The sequence below is a fragment of the Phycomyces blakesleeanus genome, assembly GCF_001638985.1.
Source record: "Phycomyces blakesleeanus NRRL 1555(-) unplaced genomic scaffold PHYBLscaffold_13, whole genome shotgun sequence".
Classification (NCBI taxonomy): domain Eukaryota; kingdom Fungi; phylum Mucoromycota; class Mucoromycetes; order Mucorales; family Phycomycetaceae; genus Phycomyces; species Phycomyces blakesleeanus.
The window spans coordinates 387625-410371 of record NW_017265146.1 but is presented as its reverse complement, the minus strand read 5'-3'; the positions used below and the strand labels follow the sequence as shown (position 1 = coordinate 410371).

The 22747-nt window shown below is 33.9% G+C and overlaps 9 protein-coding genes across 9 annotated transcripts; 6 read left to right on the top strand and 3 right to left on the bottom strand.

Moving 5' to 3' along the window:
• Positions 1-1272: 1272 nt before the first annotated feature.
• Positions 1273-3169, top strand: PHYBLDRAFT_169500 (hypothetical protein; the record flags this gene model as incomplete). The annotated part of the gene is made up of 6 exons (XM_018436085.1): positions 1273-1468; positions 1805-1973; positions 2301-2325; positions 2682-2744; positions 2883-2925; positions 3042-3169. 6 exons carry the CDS (start codon positions 1273-1275, stop codon positions 3167-3169), a joined length of 624 nt encoding a protein of 207 aa, XP_018290403.1.
• A 1047-nt stretch (positions 3170-4216) lies between these two features.
• Positions 4217-5038, bottom strand: PHYBLDRAFT_65591 (hypothetical protein; the record flags this gene model as incomplete). Its single annotated transcript, XM_018441490.1, has 3 exons — positions 4217-4381; positions 4483-4508; positions 4855-5038. The coding sequence occupies 3 exons, from the start codon at positions 5036-5038 to the stop codon at positions 4217-4219; spliced, it is 375 nt and encodes a 124-aa protein (XP_018290402.1).
• Positions 5039-6254: 1216 nt separating this feature from the next.
• PHYBLDRAFT_65592 (hypothetical protein) lies at positions 6255-7544 on the bottom strand (the record flags this gene model as incomplete). The annotated part of the gene is made up of 4 exons (XM_018441491.1): positions 6255-6382; positions 6679-6741; positions 6792-6899; positions 7361-7544. The coding sequence occupies 4 exons, from the start codon at positions 7542-7544 to the stop codon at positions 6255-6257; spliced, it is 483 nt and encodes a 160-aa protein (XP_018290401.1).
• A 2399-nt stretch (positions 7545-9943) lies between these two features.
• Positions 9944-12481, bottom strand: PHYBLDRAFT_169498 (hypothetical protein; the record flags this gene model as incomplete). The annotated part of the gene is made up of 7 exons (XM_018436084.1): positions 9944-10041; positions 10403-10470; positions 10563-10683; positions 11294-11384; positions 11526-11545; positions 11689-11767; positions 12434-12481. The coding sequence occupies 7 exons, from the start codon at positions 12479-12481 to the stop codon at positions 9944-9946; spliced, it is 525 nt and encodes a 174-aa protein (XP_018290400.1).
• A 2024-nt stretch (positions 12482-14505) lies between these two features.
• Positions 14506-16030, top strand: PHYBLDRAFT_169497 (hypothetical protein; the record flags this gene model as incomplete). The annotated part of the gene is made up of 4 exons (XM_018436083.1): positions 14506-14893; positions 14969-15052; positions 15297-15371; positions 15999-16030. 4 exons carry the CDS (start codon positions 14506-14508, stop codon positions 16028-16030), a joined length of 579 nt encoding a protein of 192 aa, XP_018290399.1.
• Positions 16031-16425: 395 nt separating this feature from the next.
• Positions 16426-17206, top strand: PHYBLDRAFT_134258 (hypothetical protein). The gene is made up of 3 exons (XM_018429635.1): positions 16426-16780; positions 16846-16880; positions 16983-17206. The coding sequence occupies exons 1-3, from the start codon at positions 16453-16455 to the stop codon at positions 17085-17087; spliced, it is 468 nt and encodes a 155-aa protein (XP_018290398.1). The 5' UTR covers positions 16426-16452; the 3' UTR covers positions 17088-17206.
• A 500-nt stretch (positions 17207-17706) lies between these two features.
• PHYBLDRAFT_146552 (hypothetical protein) lies at positions 17707-18795 on the top strand (the record flags this gene model as incomplete). The annotated part of the gene is made up of 6 exons (XM_018431670.1): positions 17707-17722; positions 17787-17806; positions 17886-17963; positions 18102-18248; positions 18335-18403; positions 18520-18795. The coding sequence occupies 6 exons, from the start codon at positions 17707-17709 to the stop codon at positions 18793-18795; spliced, it is 606 nt and encodes a 201-aa protein (XP_018290397.1).
• A 958-nt stretch (positions 18796-19753) lies between these two features.
• PHYBLDRAFT_169494 (hypothetical protein) lies at positions 19754-20601 on the top strand (the record flags this gene model as incomplete). The annotated part of the gene is made up of 2 exons (XM_018436082.1): positions 19754-19894; positions 19969-20601. The coding sequence occupies 2 exons, from the start codon at positions 19754-19756 to the stop codon at positions 20599-20601; spliced, it is 774 nt and encodes a 257-aa protein (XP_018290396.1).
• A 772-nt stretch (positions 20602-21373) lies between these two features.
• On the top strand, positions 21374-22651 carry PHYBLDRAFT_88673 (hypothetical protein; the record flags this gene model as incomplete). The annotated part of the gene is made up of 2 exons (XM_018443695.1): positions 21374-21562; positions 21659-22651. Coding segments are annotated over 2 exons (1182 nt in total), but the record flags the coding sequence as incomplete, so codon positions are not given.
• Between the last annotated feature and the right edge of the window lie 96 nt (positions 22652-22747).

Here is a 22747-nt window from a genome sequence, read left to right as displayed (position 1 = left end):
AATAGTTGCCTTTCTTTTATATTTCTTAAAGCTCATGCCAGCTGTTGGATATACCCAAGCGTTATCATATTCTTTTATTCAATATCTTAGTTATCCTTGCCTTTTTAACCCTTTAGAAACTATTTACTATACTTATCTCTACTAATATTGCATTAAAAATTCAATTCAGCACTTTTCGGGTTAAAATTTGAGTTAAGGAAAGGTTGTTACACATCATTGTATTCCAAGCACTTTTAAAGTAGATGTGTATATACCTTGAATAACTATTTCGGGTATACTTTTACGAAACTCATACATAATAAGATATTAATTGTGTGTACTAGATTATTTGTTCAATGTAATAGTTTTATATCTTACATAAAGAATAGTAAAGTCGAATAGCTTCACATTCTTTTAAGTCTATGTACTTCACACAATGCTTGAAATAATCATCTAAGATTGGCTGAAAGTTAAAAGTAAAAAACATGAACTACTAGGCAAGGTTCATTTATCTTATTTACAAGCTCTTGCTTGAATTGTATAAAGAGTCAAGAGTGTATAGTAAAGCTACATAATTAAAAGCCTACCTTAGAGCATCCGTAGCAGTAGCATTTCAATTAGCATTTAATTAAGTGCTCATAAGCCATATAACGTTGATTATTATTAGATATCTTTCTTTTATCTTTAATATAAAAAATACAAGTTAAATGTTTTCAAGACTATCAGCTTTGTAGTGAGCATAATTTTTGCGAGTTTTTGTAAGTATTGCTATATACTATCATTCGATTTAAAGAGAAAAATAATAAGAAAGACGATTTAAATGCTCGGCACGTTTTTGAATTGAGCATCTTTTTCCATGCTCAAGCTCATACAAATCACGGAGCATGTAAATACATGCTGTCGGAAATGCTACTGCTGCAGACGATTTTTTTGAAAAGCATTTCCAAAAAGCATTTAAATCGGGAAAAGCTGAATTTAAACGCTACTGCTACGGATGCTCTTAAAAGAAAAGTACACATAAAAGTATTTTAGACATGAGTTAATAATATCCAATAAGTAAACCTCAAAAGCATAAACAGGGGTATTCAATTGCTTTAATATAGAATATTCCAAGTCTCTTCACCCGATAATATTGATTTACGATTTAACACTCCTAGATAAATCTAAATAGTATTAGTGAATGTTTACCTGTATATTAGATGTGGCGTTTCTGGCTACATATGTGAGCCAAGACAATATATATATATATAATATTCAAAACAAGGAGATCGAGAGAGAGAATGAAGAAGTAATATGATAGATGCTTTATCTGATCAGTATAGTAGCAGCGCTAGCTTGATAGGCTACAGAGAACCATACACTTCCGAAGTATACTATTCGAAGAAACAAGGAGAAAAACAGAAAAAAGGAGAGACAATGTTAGTACTTTATCCTAAGTACAGGCATTTGGGATTCCAGATCAAACTTGCTAACATCAGCCGGATATATAGTAATTCGAGGGCCAAATAGACAAAATTCATTCTCACAGCGTATTTACTATATAAAAATAGCCGGGATTTTTCCTTGCTGCAGCTCTACTACACAAGAAAAGAGATAAATAGAAATTACCGTGTGCTAGGAGCGAAATACCCAAAAACACAGCATTAAGAGACTATAAATACACTCAAGTGTTCCCGCACTTAAGAGCACTTAAAAGAATTGTAATATTATAGACGTGAAAAGACATATACACATAATCCAATTGCTAGTAAGAAAAAACGAAAGTTTTTGGTGGCAATGAGATTTGGATGAAAAAGTTATTTATCTATATTAATCTTGAATGTAGGTAATAATGTGACAAGGACCTATATGGGCTTACAAGGAGCTATTGCCATTGGTGGGAAGATACCAGTGATGAGAACAGGTATTAGAAATACATATAGCAGTAGCAGCAAGTGTAGCATGTTTGGCAAAGTTAGTGCGATTGAAGCTGTCAATTTTTTTTATAGACGAGTGTAAGTGCGGTGGCTAACTGACTGAGATTAGGTTGAAGTGTCTCAGAAAAACGGTCGGTTTAGATATGTGATCATACTACCAGTCTATTGTTCCCGCATATAGTCTACTTTAAGCCATGCGGGCATTTGGATCCATTTTGACTTATGGTAGCTTGATGAAAATAAGGGGTAAATGGTGAAAGATCTATTGGCTATACGGGATTTGAAATGTTTAGCCAGAAAAAAAAAACGCATGTCCCTTAATGTAAAGCGTCCAAATTTAAATCAAATGTAAAAAGCTTTTGCTCTCTAACAAGAGTAGTGAAAGCTGTATTATGCAGGGCTTAGAGGGAGTGAGCAGCAAGGAACAAGAGTAAGTCTAAAAGTGAAAGAACTGATAGAAACAAAGTCACAGTCTTTAGTATGTATCATTGGAAAGAACATACTTATCATTGGAGTTGGAGTTGGAGAAAGAGAATCTATGTTTCATGAAAAATCTAACCTACATGTACTTCTGTTATTATCTACTTTATGATAATTTAGGGTCTCTTATTAAATAATAAGCTTGTAAAAGAGTTGTAACCGAAAATGGTTCACCAATGGGCACACAATAGTGCCAGAATAATACTGCTTATAAGTCAAGGCAAATGAAATATCAGTGTGAATATTTTCTTGACAGAAAAACTAATCAGAAAGATAATATTGCAAATACTTAATCCAGCTTTCTAGTGCCTGAAATACTTGGACCACGTTTGTACTCAAATATCTTATTTGGGGGAAGATTGTGAGAAGGTAATTTGTTTTAATATCGGAATTGTTATATTGCATTGAAATGATATTATAGTAGCTGGCATGGTACGGCGTAGCAATTATTAGCAGGAAAATTTCTTGTACAGAGTATTCTACCACAGAATACACATATTATTGTAGAGGGACAAGATCCAGAAACAATTTCATCATTTGAAAGAAAGGTGTAAGCTAAAGTTAAAAATATTTTCTAGATTCAAGTAAAATCACAGTATCCTTTGGCTGTCAATAAAAGAAATAAATTATATACTATACGTATATTAATGACAAATCGTATAACAGGCGCCGTTTCTCCGTTTATGGAGAAGACAAAAGTGGAGTACTTGTTTGTGGGTAAATTATTGCGCCAGAAAAATGGTTCTAGGTGCACTACAGATACTGCATCAAACACAATTACCCAAAAAAATTAATTTGGTATATAACTAATCGAACATTCCTGCTGTAAAAGGATGTAAAATTATGTAATAGTATGCAAAATTTTTGAAAGCTCCTAATAAAAAGATACCATAAAGTAAAGCTGTTATAGATTATTCACCAGAAATAGCAATGTAAAGCAAAAGACCAAGGGCCACGTTATAGATGCAGGTGAAAAAAAAAATCATTCAATATATGAAAAAAGTGGTATTATTCAAGATACAATAACCATACAAATAGTAATATCCCAAAGTAATATATACGAATTACTCAGTGGCTCCTAATAGCATACGGTTACATGCATGGTAAATGGCCTTGAAAATATCTTGAAATAGAGTAATTGTTTCGCTGAAATTTCCTTATACTGTGAAGGTCTCATTTTCTTTTTGCACAAAGCTAAAAACAGGATAGCTAATATTCTGGATGAATTAAAAATTTCTTTTATTTTCAAGAGAAATGAATAATTGCTTCTTATGGATATTAATATACATAAAAAAAAGTCTGTATAAGAAAATAGGGCTGGTTTGCTTTGATGAGTATACCCAACGATTTAAAGGATGATGAAACAAAACAGACAATCGCTTATAAAATATAACTGTCAATATTTAATAAAGCCTCATTGGAACCTCAACATGTATTAGCGTCTATTCAATATTACAATCCTAATCTCTATAAATCATAGTAAACATGCTTTAGAGGGCCCGTATAAGCAACAGTCATTAAAGACGCTCTTTACGTATGTATAAAAATATAAGCCTTGAAGACGAGCCTAATATTTGACCTTATATCAAACAATTTAAGGTATTTATATATTACTCAAGCCAGTTTTTATAAAGTTTTATTACAAATATACCCACCTCTAATTTGCGATTTACTTTTAACCATAGATTTTACAGAATGACTGTAGAATCATGACCACTTAGAGTGCCTTATCTGTGCTATTACTTCTCACTTTACTTAATATCTTGCACAGCTTGAAGGTAAAAAATACATCTTTGAAATACATTGATCTTAATATTTTTAGACAGCCCAGTGTTACACGATTACCATATAAAATAAAGTTTCTGTGTTAGGCTAGAAATTAAGCTTGTTTCAAGGCCTGACATTATTTCAAGTATTTGAAGAGTTCCGAACGTCTTTACTAAAACTATATGAATGTCGTGTATAACAATATAACTCTCTAGCTTTAAAACACCTGGCATAAATGTCTAGAAGTTTGTAAAAAAAGCTCTACTTTTAATTATATATATTGATGAGCCGCTATTTATTTTAGTAGACACAAAGTGTTTGACATATACTATGTATATACATGCAAGTCCCCAAACTTATTATTGTCTACATTCCTTTGAGTCAATCAAAATATAAAGAGTACACACACAGTATCTTCAACATCACAGCATTGGACATTATAAAAATTGATTGTAAATAGTTTCTTTATGGATCAGAAAAAAAAAACAGATTTCTAGAAAGACTATGACAAGCATGCTATATAATGAATGAGGGACAGAAAATGCTAATGGAATTGATGCTTAAAAAACAATTGAGCCTGGTATAATTCCTACAAAAAGAATAAATCGAATTGAGTAAATTAAAAGAAAATTATATGAATGCTTATAAGATATTTACCTTGATATATTTAAATCAAAAAAAAATTAAGGGTTGAAGCCACAGTAGCAGGCACCATCCTGGCAAATGGGGGCAACGGCTTTTCCATCAGCAGCAGCCTGGCACTTGTCATTGCAAGAGTTGTCGGGACAAGAGTAATCACAAGCACGCTTGGAGAGACCAAAGGGAGTGGCAGAGGTGGCAGAGGCAAAGGCCAAGATGGCGAAGAGGGAGGCAAGGATGGTCTTTTGGAAAAGCATGTTGATGAAGATGAAGATGAAAGTGAATGATTTAAAAAATAAGAAAAAAAGTTGTTTCTTATATAGTGCTAGATTTTGGCTGCTTCAAAAGAGTCCCTTGTATTAAGCACATTTGTGTTTATATGAACCATGTGTAGTGAGTAAATTAAAATAGTGTAATAATAGAAGAAGAAATGTTTTTTCCTTAAAGACCATATTGATCTTTAAGATCGAAACCCATTTACGGACTGATTAAGACAGAGGAGACATTTGCACACGTTGAGCTAGATGCTAGAATATATTAAAGGGATAAAGTGTTACGCTTAAGATTTGGGATTTATGAATGTCTAAAAATAACAAGACTTTATACATGCAGTAATATAACTCAATATACAAATCACACACACACACTTACACACACAGACACACAAAGACACACACACACACATTTCTAGGAAGCCCTGAATTAATTGAAAGACTCCTTGCTTGTATTGCGTATTATTATGTCCCTGGCGTCATTACCCACAAATTTAGTAAAGACTATTTAGCAGATATATATATATATATATATATATCATTATTGAAGCAAGCAAGGATCTTAAGAACATCTCAAACGAGTTACGACCGACCCTGATAAATATGGGCTGTATAGATCTAGTTACATGATCCCTAGTATTTTACGGTCAACCAAGCGGAAAAGTAAATACTCTGACTAAAATAAACTTATCTTCTAGGCGCGATCGATTACGGGTGGACTACCACACGCTGTATTTGTATGACACGTCTAGATTTATACTCTGTCATTAATTCAATCGACAGGTACAGTAAAGCTCTTATTAAATTATATAAGCTGCTATATAATACGTCTTCTACAAAGCTGCCCTAGAAATAGCCACCCTAGTGTTCTATTTCTAAACTTTATATTAGCCTAATATAACTTGTAGAAGCTCCTACAGAGGATACTTTGATGCCTCCCTTTGCTTTGACAGACATCTCAGCTATGTACAAAACTTGTAATAGCCACCGTTATAGTGTTTATAGTTTAGTTATTGTACAAGATAGTGTAAAAAGACATTTATTGCTTATAATTTCTAGTGTGTAGGATATAATTAAGCAATAAGATAAATTGTAACCTGTTTATGAAGGTATAATATCTTTGTAAGCTCTACACCTTTACCCCTATTATTGTTAATCCAGGAGAGATCCCAATATACTATTATTGGGAAAATATACTTAGTCATAAATTGTAAACCACAATTGCACAGTTCTGTAGCACTGAATTAAAAAGTGTCAAAGATCCCAAAGATTTAGAGTAGTATTTCTGTTGAAAACTATCAAACGTAACAATTTGCACGAATTTTTGATCTGTGTATATTAAAATGCTAGGTAATAACAAGGGCTATTTTTTTTTGGATTCGATAAGGGGTTAGTGTCGTGTAACGAGCTGCAGAAAATAATGTACTCCGCAGAAAGAACAAGTACAACTTCAATCTGTAGATTATAATTGGCAAAGGATAATAGCCCATGAGAAAAAAAAACGGGAGGTTAAATAATTGAACTTGGCCTAGTTTCATGGAATTATTTTGAGAATACAGAGTATTCGTTTGGTTGAGCTAAAGCAACTCAAACTGAAGACCAAGTCTCTTGAAAGATAGAATTACAATATCTGAATATAGATCCCATTTCAGCTATAAAATTACTCCAGGATTTACAAGGAATTACCACTGGTAATTGAATGTTATAAGTTCAAACAAAATGATCCTAGAAATCTCACAGCCAAAAAAATTAACATAATCAGAGGTTTCAATATTCTTAAAGTTATTGGTAGTAGAATAACCCGATATAGTTCCCATAGCTAGGCTACAATACAAGGTCAATTTGTCTTTATACATATAAAAACCAATATATACACTCTATAATGACTTCTCTTTACGCATACATATTAATGCTGTCTATAATATGTACGATTTCAAGCTGACTATAAGCTAACATTATTTTAGATATATTGACATATCAAAAGTTCACCCAAATACAAACACCCAATATCTTCAACATCACAGCATTGAACATTATAAAAATTGATTGTAAATAGTTTCTTTATAGATCGGAAAAAAAACAGATTTCTAGAGAGACTATGACAAGCATGCTATATAATGAATGAGGGACAGAAAATGCTAATGGAATCGATGCTTCAAAAACAATTGAGCCTGGTATAATTCCTACAAAAAGAATAAATCGAATTGAGTAAATGAAAAGAAAATTATATGAATGCTTATAAGATATTTACCTTGATATATTTAAATCAAAAAAAAAATTAAGGGCTGAAGCCACAGTAGCAGGCACCATCCTGGCAAATGGGGGCAACGGCTTTGCCACCAGCAGCAGCCTGGCACTTGTCATTGCAAGAGTTGTCGGGACAAGAGTAATCACAAGCACGCTTGGAGAGGCCAAAGGGAGTGGCAGAGGTGGCAGAGGCAAAGGCCAAGACGGCGAAGAGGGAGGCAAGGATGGTCTTTTGGAAAAGCATGTTGATGAAGATGAAGATGAAGATGAGAATAATCCTTAACAGAGACACAACTTGATGCTTATATATGTTTTTTTTTAAAAAAAGAATAATACATCCCCAATATTAAATGCTTCAATATAATCATTGTACACCTTTCAAAAATAGGTGTGTATTACCAAGTTAGCTGATCATGTATACATATGTAGGTTCACAGTACAACGCATTACTCAGTAATTTAAACTATTTTAAGTCTTAGGAAGGATAGTCGCCTTCTATACCCATAAAAAATGTGTCCAAGACGGATACGCAAGGGGTAGAGTGAGAAAGCCAAGAGTGTATATGCTCATCGAGATGCGTTGCTTGAAATACCTCAGTTGAGATGTAAAGAAATATTAAAAATACCTTTTAAAAAAATTATTAAGCACCTGTACATTAACCTTGCTATTACTTATAATGTTTTACAGCATATACAATATATGTCTCTATCATTCAACAGATTTTGGGTATTCAGCATGTAATATTTTTACCCAAAGAAAAATAATAGGAAAACTAAAAATATACATTTCAAATGGTTTATAGAATCTTTATGATAGTTTTGGATAAATGTCTTTTATTAAAAGGGGGACTGAAAAATATTAACAGAAGAAGAAAAAAAAATCCAAAAGGCTGGAACCCAGAGAAGTTGTATTATCCGCCAGCGCAGTAGGTACATATGAAGGTCTAGATGGTTAGAAGAGGGTTTCTTTTCAATTAAAATACGTGAAACTATACATATAATAATTTCTATAAATATGATATGAATTTAGCTACCCCAAATGTCTTGATCTCTTTCTCTCTCTTTCTCAAGACTACCCATAAAAATAAAACAGTTAATCTGTACTCCTAGATATACTATTTTAATATTTCCTTTTACTTTAACAGAAGCCTTATACATACACAAACCCTGTAATAAGCACATTTACCAAGCCTCTGTAGTTTAATTAATGGTATAAAATAGCGTACATGGAATTTTTATTACTTTTGAATTCAAATTTATGAAACGACATACAGTGATACGATGTATTGTGACATATTGGTAAAGGGTTCGTGTTTTCGTCAGCCGTACAACCTTACTCCTACCATGTCAATTCAGGGGAGAGCTTTATGTACTAATATCAAAGTAATACTATCAGTCATAGACTGCAATAGATAGTAAAAAGAAAAGCATGTAATATTGATCTTGAATATCTCAATTAATTGAAAGAAAAAATGGAGCTTGTAAGGGGTCAGTTTTTCTTTCTGTATTAAGCTACAGATCTATACTATATCCGCGTAGAAAGGACAAGCACAACTCCAAACCATATATTATAATTAGCGAATGGTAATAATCCATGGAAAACATGAGAGAGTAGGTTAAGAATTGAGTCTGATATATTTTTGTGAAATTATTTTAAGGACATATAGTATTGATTTGACTGAGCCAAAATAACTCACATAAAAGGTCAATGTATTTGTAGAATTAGAATATAGGATTTATATACCAGCTGTTTTCCACTATAATTCACTCTAGAATTTACAAGCAATACTTATTGCTACTTGAATATCATGAATTCAAATAAGACGAGACTTAAAAATGGCATAATACCAAAGAAGCTAATGATTCTTTTTTTATCAATTGGGAGTCTATTCTTATAACTCTCCCAAGAGCTTGTGCACTGGTAAATACTATAATATATATATATATATATCTGAGTATCTTTTCTCTCTCTATATATTTGTATTAGTTGTATAGATAAAGTACCAATATTTTGAAAATTATTTGAACAGGGATTGATTGCAAATGCCCTTATTTGTTTATTTATTCGTGAAAGACCAAGTAAATGCAAAGAAAAAAAAACTGATAATGCAACATGGCTATATAGGGTGTAGGCAAAGGTCATGAATGAGAATGGAGTAAATAGTTCAATAACATTGTTATGAGATAGATTCTAACGAATTGAACAAAAAAAATGGTCAGCTTAGATTATTTGGTTGTACGCACACACTCGTAAAGAAACAAAAGAAAGATGGTTTACCTTGCTTATGTCAAGATAAGTTAAGGGCTGAAGCCACAATAGCAGGTGTCTCCCTGGCAAATGGGAGCAACGGCCCTACCATCAGAAGCAGCCTGGCACTTGTCATTACAAGAGTTATCGGGGCAGGTATATTCGCAGTCACGCTTGGAGAGACTAAAAGGAGCAACAGTGGCGGAGGTGGCAGAGGCAAAGGCCAAGACGGCGAAGAGGGAGGCAAGGATGGTCTTTTGGAAAAGCATGCTGATGAAGATGTGAATAACCTGAAATATAAAGAAGATGTCGTGCTTATATATATATATTTATTGTCAAATCTATTTTTTTTCTGAATACGATATGGTCTTGTATTCTCGTTTGGAATGATTGCTTTTAGCCTTTGACCGAAGCAATATTCTGGCGCGGGGTGATATGAATGATAAAGACATTTAAATTAGTTACGCCTTTGAGGGTGAATTGGGATTCCTCACCTATTACTCAAGAAACAATCTCCATCCAAAATTGCTTGGCCCTGCGTCACTTTGACCAAAGGAAAGAAAAGGGGGTTAATTTGATCATTTTAATAGACGATAAACAAGAATGGCACCGAAAATAATATATTTTCAAACCAAGTGGTTTTTAATGAGAATTAGTTCTGGAATCTTACGGCTATTATATCTCTCTCTATAAAAAGACTACTTATATTTATACTTTGTTAAATCCATGAATTAATTTATGGCCGTATAACATAGCATAGCATAGTACAGCACAGCACAGTACAGTACAGTACAGTATAGCACAAGAAAGGGATAATATGTGATCAAGAACCCATAAAATTGGAAGTAAACATACCTCTAAGAATTTTGGCTGTGATGGTAGAAATGGCTAGTATGGACTGCCAAAGAAGTGCTCCAAGACATCTGTGGCACAATATGCACAGCCAATACTCATGCACAAAGTGAAGACATGTAGAGAAAAAATTCTTGTTCTGAGTCATAAATTAACCTCCTACTCCCCTGCCTGACTGGAATATGTCTTGAACCAAACCCCTTTGTTTTCTTCTAATTCCAGAGTAAGATGGTCTTGCTTGAACAAGCCGAACAGTCCAAGAAGGTCCATGTCATAATCGAGGGCTGAAAATATTTACTATTTACCCCCCTCCCCCCTCCTTTATTAAGCATACTTTTCAGCTTTGTATTAATATGTGCATTGAATGAGTATCAAGAATAATAATGAAAAATAAACCAGTTCAAAAAAAAAGCTTAGAAAACCTGGTCACCCGAAAGATTTTGTATAATTGTGTGCTACGTTATTCATTATTATTATATAGAAAAGGCTTTGTAACAAATAAGGACACCTCTACAAAAGTTATAGCTTTTATCTTTGACATACACGTATGTATATAAGTATACTAGTGCAAAAAGTAACGTATACAGGAGTAAACATATCTTGGTCAGTGGTGGACATAAAGCGGCTAGCTATATTGGAACGGTCTCAAGGGTGAACACTAGAGCCACCAAAGATTGTGAATAAATGAATAAATTGTAAATTATTTTTACAAAGAAACAGTTTCTATCAATTGTAGCCCATTTCACTTGTATTGATTCTGTACACACATACTGTTTTGTGAAATAAGAGTAATATACTTTTCAGTATATAGGACTTCCTTGTTTGTTTTTGAGTGTCAAGATCAAGATACAAGAATTTTCTCATAGTGTTTGCAAGATGTCCTGTGAAACACACCCTGATGAATCTTGTAATCAAAGTGACCAGATACATATATCACATACTTGGCATTTATTGAATATAAATGTACGTATTTTGTAGGCTTTTTCTAATTGTTTATTATAAATTTGATCTTTTATTTACCCAAATCCCTCTTAATCGTTCATTTTTAATCAATTTTTGTATACAGATACAGATATAGATATATAATTTCGCAAAGCAAGAAAGGTCCAACAGATTTTAAATTAACCAGTTTTGATCCATTGATAACTATATTAATTACAAAATAGATAACATATGCAGTATAATTAAAATTTAACATAATATGGCTTGTTCTGCACAATAGATTGACCTCACGTATTTTATATATATATATATAAACAAATGTCAAATTTGCATACATTTTCATTTACCCATTGTAAAATGTACATTTGAATAATATGCCTGAAACGCTTTAAGTTTCATCAGAATGCATGTGATAAAGATACTGATCTATATAGAGATTTTTGTAAACATCAAATTGCAGCTTTGAAAGAGTTCTGAATATGCAAATAAATAAATACATTATATTGTAGGTCGTACAATCTAATTAAATACTCCCCCCTCCACCGCTGTACTGCCCTTTTCTTTTTTATTAGATTTTTATCATATCCAAATCAAATCAAATAAAAAAAACCCCTAAGAGAAGCAGAGACCATATAGACAGGTAAAGAGGCCTTGCGATCCTCAGACCTGGTCGGCCTTTTCTTCTTGTTTTTCTTTTGACGGACGCTTTGTTTAAGCTTACAAAAGGGCTACAAAATTGAGTATAGAATGATATGTTTGGCTGCGAACCAAATTAAATTTTACAAGCAGTTGGTATGGACAGACAAAACATTAATTTGTTTGGCTGAGCTCATTTTAATCTCCCCTTTCCTTTTTTTTGATCCTTTTTTTTTGTTTTTAGCTGACCACACCAAATGTCGCAAAACTCTTTTTTTTAAAAGAAAAAAAAAAGAAACACTTTACTTGGTACGAAATTAATCATAGTAGTTTTATAGTTTCTTTACTTTATCTTCCCTCTCTCTCTCTCTCTCTCTCTCTTTTCTTTTACTAGCATTTGAAAAATTAAATTTCTCTGTAAAAATATTTTATTTCTATGGCATATATCATACTTACTGAAGCACCAGAAGTCACACCGATATAAGTAGCAATACACAGCAACATGCTAGACAAAGCTGCTTTTGATAAGGCCGTAATGAGCCAAAAGACGATTGACTAGAAAGATTGTAAGGCGAGTTTGAACAATCCTGCTTACAAAAAATTGACAGACTACGGGAACAAAAATGTAATCTTAGAGGCAATTCGAAGGATCTTTTCAAATATAAACGCTAGAAACTCTTTTGCATAAAACTTGCCTTTTTCTTCCTTCTTTTATCTTTTGGCTTTTATAGATAACAATGTAGGCTTAGTCTTTCGCAGACAAAAGGTTCTATTCAGACACTAGCACGCTCTCTTATCTTTTATCATTCCATTTGTATAAGATAATACATCACAGGATTTATCTTGTACAACTAAATACTATTGGCTTCTTTTATAGCAAGATTCTATCAATTCCTGTTTAATGTAGATATTTTCTTTACTTTGAAATTCTATTCCAAAAAAAAACAATATATTATATAGCTACATATCACAAAAGAAAATCTTTTAGGATTTTATAAATAAATGAAATAAAATGAAAAAGAAATTGTTATTTATCATATGTTTTTATGTCAAGTTCGCTATGGTATCATACGCTCTTATAGTATATTGTATTTGTCATATAATTCCAATTTTATTTAGAAATCTTCAGAGATAGGTACCTTGTTTTCATTAAGTTCAATAAAGACAATATCATTTTCCTTAAAAAGAACTGTATGTTTGACAAAAAAAAATTACTTGTCACTTGGAAACATTTGTCCACAGTCAGGGGCGGGAAAACCAGAGTCTTTGACAGAACGAAGAAAAGTCAGGTAATTAAAAATAAACTAAAGTAACATATTAAAGTGATTCCTTTAGCATAACCTGGTCACTTGATCAAGACCCTTGTCTTAGTCTTGCAAGAATATCTTTCTCACTTGAGTCCTGAGTACCGGTTACTAATGACCTATTATCTTACAACTAATTTGAGTATATTCTTATTACTTGGTTTACTAACATCAAAAAGGGGGCATGAACTACTTGTTGCAACAATTCTCTAAAACTATTCTAGATTCTAGTAGTCCTAATGTAGAATGGTTTTTTGGCTCATATTTAATGCAATAGGTACCTCGTGTATATATTGTAGTAACGAGTTAATAGTAGTTTTAGTAATACTACTTATAATGCAATTCTGATTAATGTATGCTGATACTGCTCCAAGGTAAAGAACACTACTTTTTTTTTCCTTTTCTTTTTTCAAGGGTCTGTTAATGGCTTTGTGTTTGTTGTGCAATATATTAGCCCCTTAGTATATCATACTATCGCAGTATATTTTGTTGAGTAACATCACTATACAATGCTATTGGATATCTTGTAAAAATAAATAAATCTAGAATAAGTCTCTTTTGCGTTTGGGTTATACATGTTACAAAACAACCAAAATAATGTACCTTTTTTAAGCATACAAAATGTACGGCATTTTATCACGTGATTTTTATGTTGTGTAGCGTCTTTACTGACCTAGACTTCTGCGACAGTTTATTTTATGCGGCATCAATTCTTTTAAAATATGCGATATCATCTTTTTTTTCTTAAAAAAAAACAAAAAAAAACTACAACAGTTTGAGCTGTTAAAATGCGACATTTCTTTGAGAAAAGGTGTAAGTAGATATGCAATTGTGTATAAGTGAGTGAGTGAGTGAGTGAGTGAGAGTCTGTATTGTTTTTGAACAGGGCCAAAAAAATAAAGAGAGAGAGAGAGTGTGTGTGAAAGGCTTGAATTATTGATTGTAAAAATTCCCTTTTTTTCTTTTTTTTCTTCCTCTTCCTCTTCCTCTTACTCTTCTTTTTGGTTTGACCAACTTTCTTTCTTTGGCCTACTATTCACGCCCACACTCACACACACCCTCATATTTACGCCCAAGCTCAAGCCCAAGCCCAAGCTCAAGTCCAAGTCCAAGTCCAAGCTCAGGCTCAAGCTCAAACGAATAACAACTCTAAAATACAAACCCCCTCAAAAAATAATAATACAAAAGTCCAGCGAGATAAAAAACGTATGGCCCTTTAACTGAATGAAAAGTTTTGAAGAATCTTCCTTGGCAGATGCCGACCTCACTTCGTCTATGCATTCCTCATTGCCGACATCCTTTCTCCCTACCTTGTCATCGTATCACATCGAACCTGACCGTTCCACTGCGCCCACAACGGAGCAGGGTGACAATGGGTCAGCAACGGCCATTCGATCCCCTTCTAATCCCCCTAGTCTTGCTTACTCTCTCCTGCCATCAGTACAGACCAGAGCAGGATCATCCCTTGATGAGGAAGATGAGGACAAGATCCAGTCAGACAAAGTTTACTTGACTCTATTGCTAGTTTCTGGCAGTAGACACACCTTTTCATTTGAACCAACCAATACTATTTTACAAGTTAAGGCTCATGTACTCGAGCATTGGCCTCAAGGTAAAGATCATATTTATCAAGACTCTCGAAAACTATAGATATTCATTATTTGATAACCAACATTCTATAATTTAGGTTGGTCCGATCATGTCCAGTCTGTGGCAAGTCTACACTTGGTATATCTTGGCAAGTTCCTGGAAAATGATTCGACACTGGAATGTGAGTATTTTATATTTCTTTTTGCTTTTGCTTTTTCTCGCTTTTCTTCATCTTCTTCTTACACACATATGTGAGCGAGTGAGTGTGTGTATATATACATTTGGCTGGGAATAATCGTATACGTATATACATTCTTATCAAAAATACAGTGTTATCGTCATCACTATAACTATCACTATTGTCCATCGTATTGTTATTGTTATTGTTATTTTATTTTTAATTTATATTACATTTGTGTATAAAGCCAATCGCCTTAAAAGTGGCCAGGCCACTATTGTTCACCTAGTCTACCGGCCATATACTACAAAGGTCAATGAAGGTGATGCTCGTAAACAAAATAATAAAACAATAATCATACTACTTGAATCTCATCTGATGCTCATAGATGCCAATAGCCTTGAAGTGGCATCTCGCTGTAAATGCTGTATTATATTATAAGGCCTCTCACTCACTCACTAAATCACTCAATCACTCAATCACTCAATCACTCAACCAACCAACCAACCAACCAATCAACCAATTGAGCACACAGTCCACCCACTTACTCACCTACTCATTCACTCTCACATTTACTCAAATATTATATCCCTCTGTCAAACCCCATTTTTTTTATGTACCATTTTCCCAAATCATTGATTTTACTGGCCCAATATATATATATATATATATATATATTTATATATAATATATATGAAAGTCTCCTTTTTTCATTTTATTACCACCAATCACTACATGATACACATATGACCTTGGTACAACAGAAACTGGGCCACTTTTTACAGCAATATTTACACTCTTTTTTTTTCTTCTTTCTTTACTAATGTTTTTGAACAAAATAATAATAATAGTAATAATAATAGTAATAAATTTCAGATCAATATATATATATATCAATCAAAATTTTAAAATAAAAAAAAAGATTCTTTTTTTTTTACCTTTTCTTTAGAGTGGACAAAGTGTGCCAAAGTTCAAAGTTAACAAACCTCCTTATTATTATTATTAAAAAAAAAGACGTTTCAAATTTGAACAAAGTATTGCCTACAGAAATATTAAGAATGGTTTCAAGTAGTGTTCTGTTTCAGGTTTTTCGAGTTTTTGGATTTTATGCTTCTTCTTCTTCAAAAAAAAAAAAGACTACTCTTATTTGAGTTCAATTAAGAGCAATAATGACAGAGTCAAATATATTATATATCTAAATAACGTGCGAAACTTTCTACGACTGATATTTATTTATTTATTTATCTAGAGCTTTTAAATTGACTTTTTTTTTTATTATTATTATTAAATCCTAACAACTCGATTTTTATTTTAAAGCCCCACAATATTTTATATTCCCATTTCACTCAGGCCCTGAAGAAAAACACACACACACACACATACATATATTATATTCCTTAGTAATGTCAAAAGAGCAATCTCATCCCGGACTTTTCAAGGTTATTCATCGCAAAGGCTCCTTTTCTTCTCAGCTTATTGCCGAAAAGGACTTTAAAGCAGGCGAGACTATTGCCGACCTGACCGGGCTCACACCTGGTCCAAAGCGATACTCTTCTGTCCAGGTCTCATGTACCGAACATGTCGAACTCAACAGTGACCTATTGTACCTCAACCACGCCTGTGATCCAACAACCTATCTTGACGTAGATAGATTTGCTATTGTAGCCCTTGTAGATATCAAGGCTGGCGACGAACTCAACTTCTTTTATCCTTCGACTGAATGGGAAATGGGTAAGCTAAGCGTGGGAATTATATAATGCTTTATTTTTAAACATCTTTATTTTCTTTCTATACAGCTCAACCATTTGAATGCTGGTGTGGATCCTCAAAGGTAAGCTATATACTGTTATTTAAACGAGAAATAAACCAAGATCCCCCCCCCCCCCCCCCTTTTTTTTTTACTACAAATTCTAATACAATTTTGTGTGCAAAGTGTATCAGACTTGTCAGTGGAGCCAGTTCAGTGAATCGCAAGAAGCTCGAGAAATTCAAACTGAGCAAACACATCCAGACACTACTTGACGAGCGCGATGGATAGATAGTTAATAAAGGCCCAGAGAATATATATATATATATATAATTTGATAGTAATATGTATATTGGATTATTAATTATTCTTTCTTTAAAAAAGTAAAATAAATATATATACTTAATTCTAAATAATACAAAGAGGTATCCAGTAAGATTTATATATTTTACTGGTCAATACTATCATTAAAAGCCAATATTGAATCGACCAAAAGATCTGCCAAATCACAACCCTTAAAGGTTTACAGCTATCATCAAACCAGGCTTATAAAAACAGAGTGTCTTAACTGATTTCTATATTACACCCATTAAACGTTTGTATCTCTGTCTATTTTCACCACTACCACATTATGATTCAGAGTCACAGTATAAGAAAAGAAAAAGAAAAGAAAGGTAGGGTCAGTTCCGATTCTTTTGGCACACACACACACACACACATATATATATATATATAGTGAGAGAGTATGAAGACGAAGAAAAACAAAAGGTGGTTACAATAGGAACCAATTTATTGGATTTTTATTTTATTTTATTTTATTTTATTTTTATTTTTTCATTTTTATTTTATATATAAAATAAATCCCATAATAAAGGTTTCTTACTTGTATTTAATCAAATCTTAGTGCAACATGAGTGGCCTTGAGAGTAAGTTAATTGCACATTATAACATTACGTACAATCTATCTTTTTTGTTAATTGTATTCAATAGATAACCTTTTCCAACTAAAGGTACATTTAGATAATTACGCTCGAGAATTCACGTTTGAGATTCGGGTTTCGATAGTGTAATCTTACTGCTCAAGTGTAGTTTACTGCCAAGCAGCTCAACAAGCAATCCAAGAGATGCCAAAAGGAAGAAACTGCTGAGAAGTTGAAGTTGAAAAAGGTAGATTTGATGATTTGGCTCCAATTAAACACCAAGCAATGCATAGAATTCCTTCTTATTCTTATTCTTATTCTTCTTTTTCTTTACTTATATGGAATGGGGGTTCTTTTGCGTGTGCGTATGTGCGTATGTGTTTAGGCAATGCAGGATGGAAATACAGAAAGTGCTCGTATATATGCAGCCAATGCGATACGCAAGAAAAACGAAGCATTGAACCTATTGCGCTTGTCGTCTCGCATCGATGCCACTGCGAGTCGGGTTCAAACTGCGATTACGATGCGCAAGGTACGATATAATATAATATATATATATGTGTGTGTGCGTGTTATACTAATTATACTAATTTTTTTTTAAAAACAAAACATGTATAGGTTAGTGCATCGATGGCTAATGTTGTAAAGGGTATGGATAGAGCAATGGAGTCTATGAATCTTGAAAAGGTATATTTACAGAAATAATAATAATAATAATAATAATAATAATAAAATATATATATATGAATTGAATTGAATACCTTTAATTTTCTTAATATTCAATAATACATGGATAACTGTAGATTTCCATGGTAATGGATAAGTTTGAGTCGCAATTTGAGGATATCGATGTACAGACTCAGTACATGGAAGGGGCTATGGCAGGTGCAACATCTACCATGACACCACAGTCAGAAGTGGACTCGTTGATGCAGCAGGTTGCCGATGAACATGGATTGGAGCTCAACCAACAATTGGCACAGTTGGCTCCAAGTCAGGTCATTCAACAGCAGGTTGAAGAGCGTGAGCCTAGTCAAGATGAGATCTTGACCCAACGTCTCAAGGCTCTGAGGCAATGAAAATAAAGAGTGTTATTAAAGAAAAAAGAAAAAAGAAAAAAGAAAAAAGAGCGAGATCAACAATGATAAATGCCGCATACATATTAATGTACTTTATCAGACCAAGCATTTCCTTGCAATACTCTACATGAAGACGAGGTTTCTATTGGTCTTATATACAACATATGCTTAATAATAAAGAAGACAGAAAGAGATTGATATAGACAAGTCTTGTAAATAATAGCCACCTTATTCCAAATCTACCACCAAAAAAAAAACAGACAACCCCTCTTCTTTGCCTTTTTATTCTTCATTATTTCTCTCCCTTTCCCCCCCTTGATAATGTACCTATCAAACGCAATATATATATATGATTATTAGAAAGAAAGACATCAAACGCAACATGATTTCATCTAGCCGTACTTATTCTAATGGACTCTCGGTGTGTTTCTTTCTTTCATTCATTCATTCAATAAACCTATACATCTTTGCTGCTTGCTAGTTGACCAGTTTGGTTGTTTGGTTGTTTCCAATTGAAATGATTGGGTGTCTAGTGGCGTGTTGGGACATTTTCTGTTAATTATGTTGCTTCTTTGGTCTGAATTGATCAAACCAGAGTACTTACCCCCTTTCTTCTCTCTCTCTCCTCATCCCTTCTCCCTGAATCTTATGGCAGCATTAAAAGAAGGGTCATCGAAAAGAAACCCACAAAAAAAAATAAAAATCATCTAATCTTCCTTTTCTTCCTCTTTAAACCATCTCCTTTATTTCGAAAAAGAAGGAATAAAGTAATATATATTTATATTTATATTTATATATATTTTTTCTTAAAGCAAAAGAATAATAATAATAATAATTCTTGCTTAATATTCATATATATATATTTAATTTTTTTTTATAAACAGTTGCCAAAAAGTATGTAAGCTTCATAGCCTGTATTCTGGTCTCTATAACACTCTTTTGCTTTGTTTTAAACCAGATGGCTACAACTCAATCAATCGCTTTACCTCTTGATTTTCAAATCTCATTCGATGCACCAACAGACTCTTTCTCGGCCGACCTTATGCACCAATTTGATACCAGGACATCAATAATTCGTAACCAAGTATTCACATTAGCCGTAAGACAAATCTATGTAGATATATTAGAAAGAAAGAAAGAAAAATTCGATTGAATCTAATGTGTTATGAATAGGATATTCCTGTATTACAGCCCGAAGAAGACAGGCAGATCGAGTTGCCAAGGGTCGAGGAGAAAGAAAAAGAAGAAGAAGAAGAGATCAAGGAACCCACGGTTCTTAAACTTAAAGAGTCTATTGTGGTTTTTGAAGATCCTCTGGCTGATTTCCTCAGTGGACCAGATGAACCGATTCGTTTATTTGAACCTATTCAACTGATCACTACTCCTTGTCCTCTAGAAAACAAGCACACGCGACTCACAGTACACCCTACGCCAGTCGAAGAAAAACACATTATTCCTCAAGAGATCTTTTCTGCCAACGACAGCAATACTAGCAGTGATACCAATGATCATGAAGAGATCTTTCACATGGCTGTTCAAGAGGCACCTTTGACCATGTTACGAAAATCATCCAACTTTTTTCGACAAAAGATTCAACAGATTAAGTCCAAAGACGATTCATCTCTGAGAAGCCGCCGTGCTTCTCTGGTTCCACCTCTCAGTAGTTCGTCTGGAGTTTCACAGGCCGAGAGTGGGTCTGATCTTTCTTCCAGTCCAACCGTTAAGTCCTCTCCACAAATATCCACGCAACGATCTACTCTTTCTTCCAAGCGCCGTTCAATGTTTTGCTTGTTTTTGTTAAAGTAAAACAAAGCAAGGCAAAGCAAAGCAAGCTAAAGAGTAAGAGAAGAATATTATATATATATATATATATATACTTACAGCTACAGCTACAGCTACAGCTACACATACACCTACATTCATATCTATACCTACATTTATACCTACACTTATATCTATATTTATACTTTTTCTCTCACTCTTTCATTCTCTCATTCTTTTTTTGTCAAATATACATGTGACTATTGTACTATTATTATTATTATTATTATTGTCCTCATCCTCGTCCTAGTTATCATTATCATTATCACTTTACTACCTGGAATGTCTTGTGGAATATGATTTTAACACTCACACAAAAGACTAGTATTGAAAAAGAAGAAGAAAAGAGGGAGGAGAAGGGAAAGGGAGTAAAGAAGGAAGAATTAGATACAATGACTATTACTATTATAAAACATACTGTGAAGATATTACAATTATTTCTTACTGATTTGAAACAAGATCATAAGAAAAGTACTCAAAATTCTGCATACTGGTATATAGAAATTGAAACATAAATATTATTTTGTGTGTGTGCTGGGAAAGAATTGAATTGAAAAGAAAAACAAAAAAACAAAAAAAATTCACAGAGCGAATCGCACACACACACACATATATAGCCCACGCAACCCAAAGAAAAAAAAAAGGGACTTACAGAGCCAACAAAAAAAATTATTAATACCATTATTTTTATTATTTTAATTTGTTTCTCCTATTCTCATTTCACATCAAAATGTCTGCAATTAACGAATATTGCCTTGAAAACAACACTGTCTTTTCTATTGAAGGCAAGGGCTTGAAGCTCAATACTGCTGAAGATGTCAAGCTATTCTGTGATACAATCTCGCGCATGGACAACCTTCAAAAGATCATCCTCAGTGGAAACACAATTGGTGTCGAGGCCGGTAAAGCACTTGCTGCTGCATTGAGCACCAGAAAGACCTTAAAGGTAACGAATATTTGTAATGCAAGTATAATATAATATACAACACTAACCTGCGCGATTTACACATTAAATGTACACTGCGGATGTGTGTTATTCTAGGTTGCCATTCTCTCTGATATTTTCACCGGCCGTCTATTGTCTGAAATTCCTGCCGTTCTTAAGGCCTTGTGTGATGCTCTTGAAAAGACCCAGTTGACTGAACTTGATCTTTCAGACAACGCGTTTGGTCCTGCTGGTGCCGAACCATTGATCGAATTTATCGCTCACTCCAAAACCCTTCAAACCTTGCGTCTCAACAACAACGGCCTTGGAATTGGCGGCGGATTGATGATCGCCCGAGCTCTCCAGGCTTCAGCTGATCAAGCTCGTCTCGAAAACCGCCCTTCTTCCCTTCGCACAATCATCTGTGGTCGCAACCGTCTCGAGAACGGATCTTCTCAGGCACTCGCAAATGCCTTTGCCGCACACGCCACTCTTGAGACCGTTCGTATGCCCCAGAACGGAATCCGTCCTGAAGGAATCGAGATTCTGATGGGTGGACTTGTCCAGTGCAAGAACTTGCGCCATCTGGATCTCCAGGACAACACATTTACTGCAAAGGGAAGTCGTGCCCTGGCATCAGCCTTGGTTGAATGGCCTCTTTTAGAGGTACTCAACGTCGGTGATTGTTTGCTGTCAAAGAAAGGTGGTTTGGAAGTCGCTACTTCTCTCAACCGCGGTAACAACACCGGCCTGACCCACCTCCACCTCCAATACAACGAGATCCAAGCCAATGCAATCGAAGTCCTTGCCAAGGCTATCCGATCCCATCTCAAGGACCTTGTTCACCTCGAACTCAACGGTAACCGATTCGATGCAGAAGAAAAGGAATTAGAAACTCTTGTCGAGGCTCTCAAGGAGTGGGACCACGAAGAGGCCCTGGATGAGTTGGATGATATGGAGGAACTTGACAGTGACGACGAAGAGGAGGATGATTCTGAGGATGAGTTGGTTGAAGAGGCAGAAAAGGCCGAAGACTCTGAACCTGCTGTCAAGGGAGATGACAAGAAGGAAGAAGAAGATTTGGTAAAGAAGTTGGAAAAGACCCACATCTAAATTATTTGCCAATATCCGACTCCTTTGTTTCTTTATCTTTACTTCTTCTTTCTTTGTTCTTCTTCGTACCTTTCTTCCGTGTGCATATCTTCT

Coding starts and splice junctions, on each gene's coding strand:
- PHYBLDRAFT_134258 (XM_018429635.1), top strand. CDS start 16,453: ATGTCAAAAGAGCAATCTCATCCCGGACTTTTCAAGGTTATTCATCGC. Junction 16,781..16,845: donor TTCGACTGAATGGGAAATGG/GTAAGCTAAGCG, acceptor CTTTCTATACAG/CTCAACCATTTGAATGCTGG. Junction 16,881..16,982: donor GCTGGTGTGGATCCTCAAAG/GTAAGCTATATA, acceptor TTGTGTGCAAAG/TGTATCAGACTTGTCAGTGG.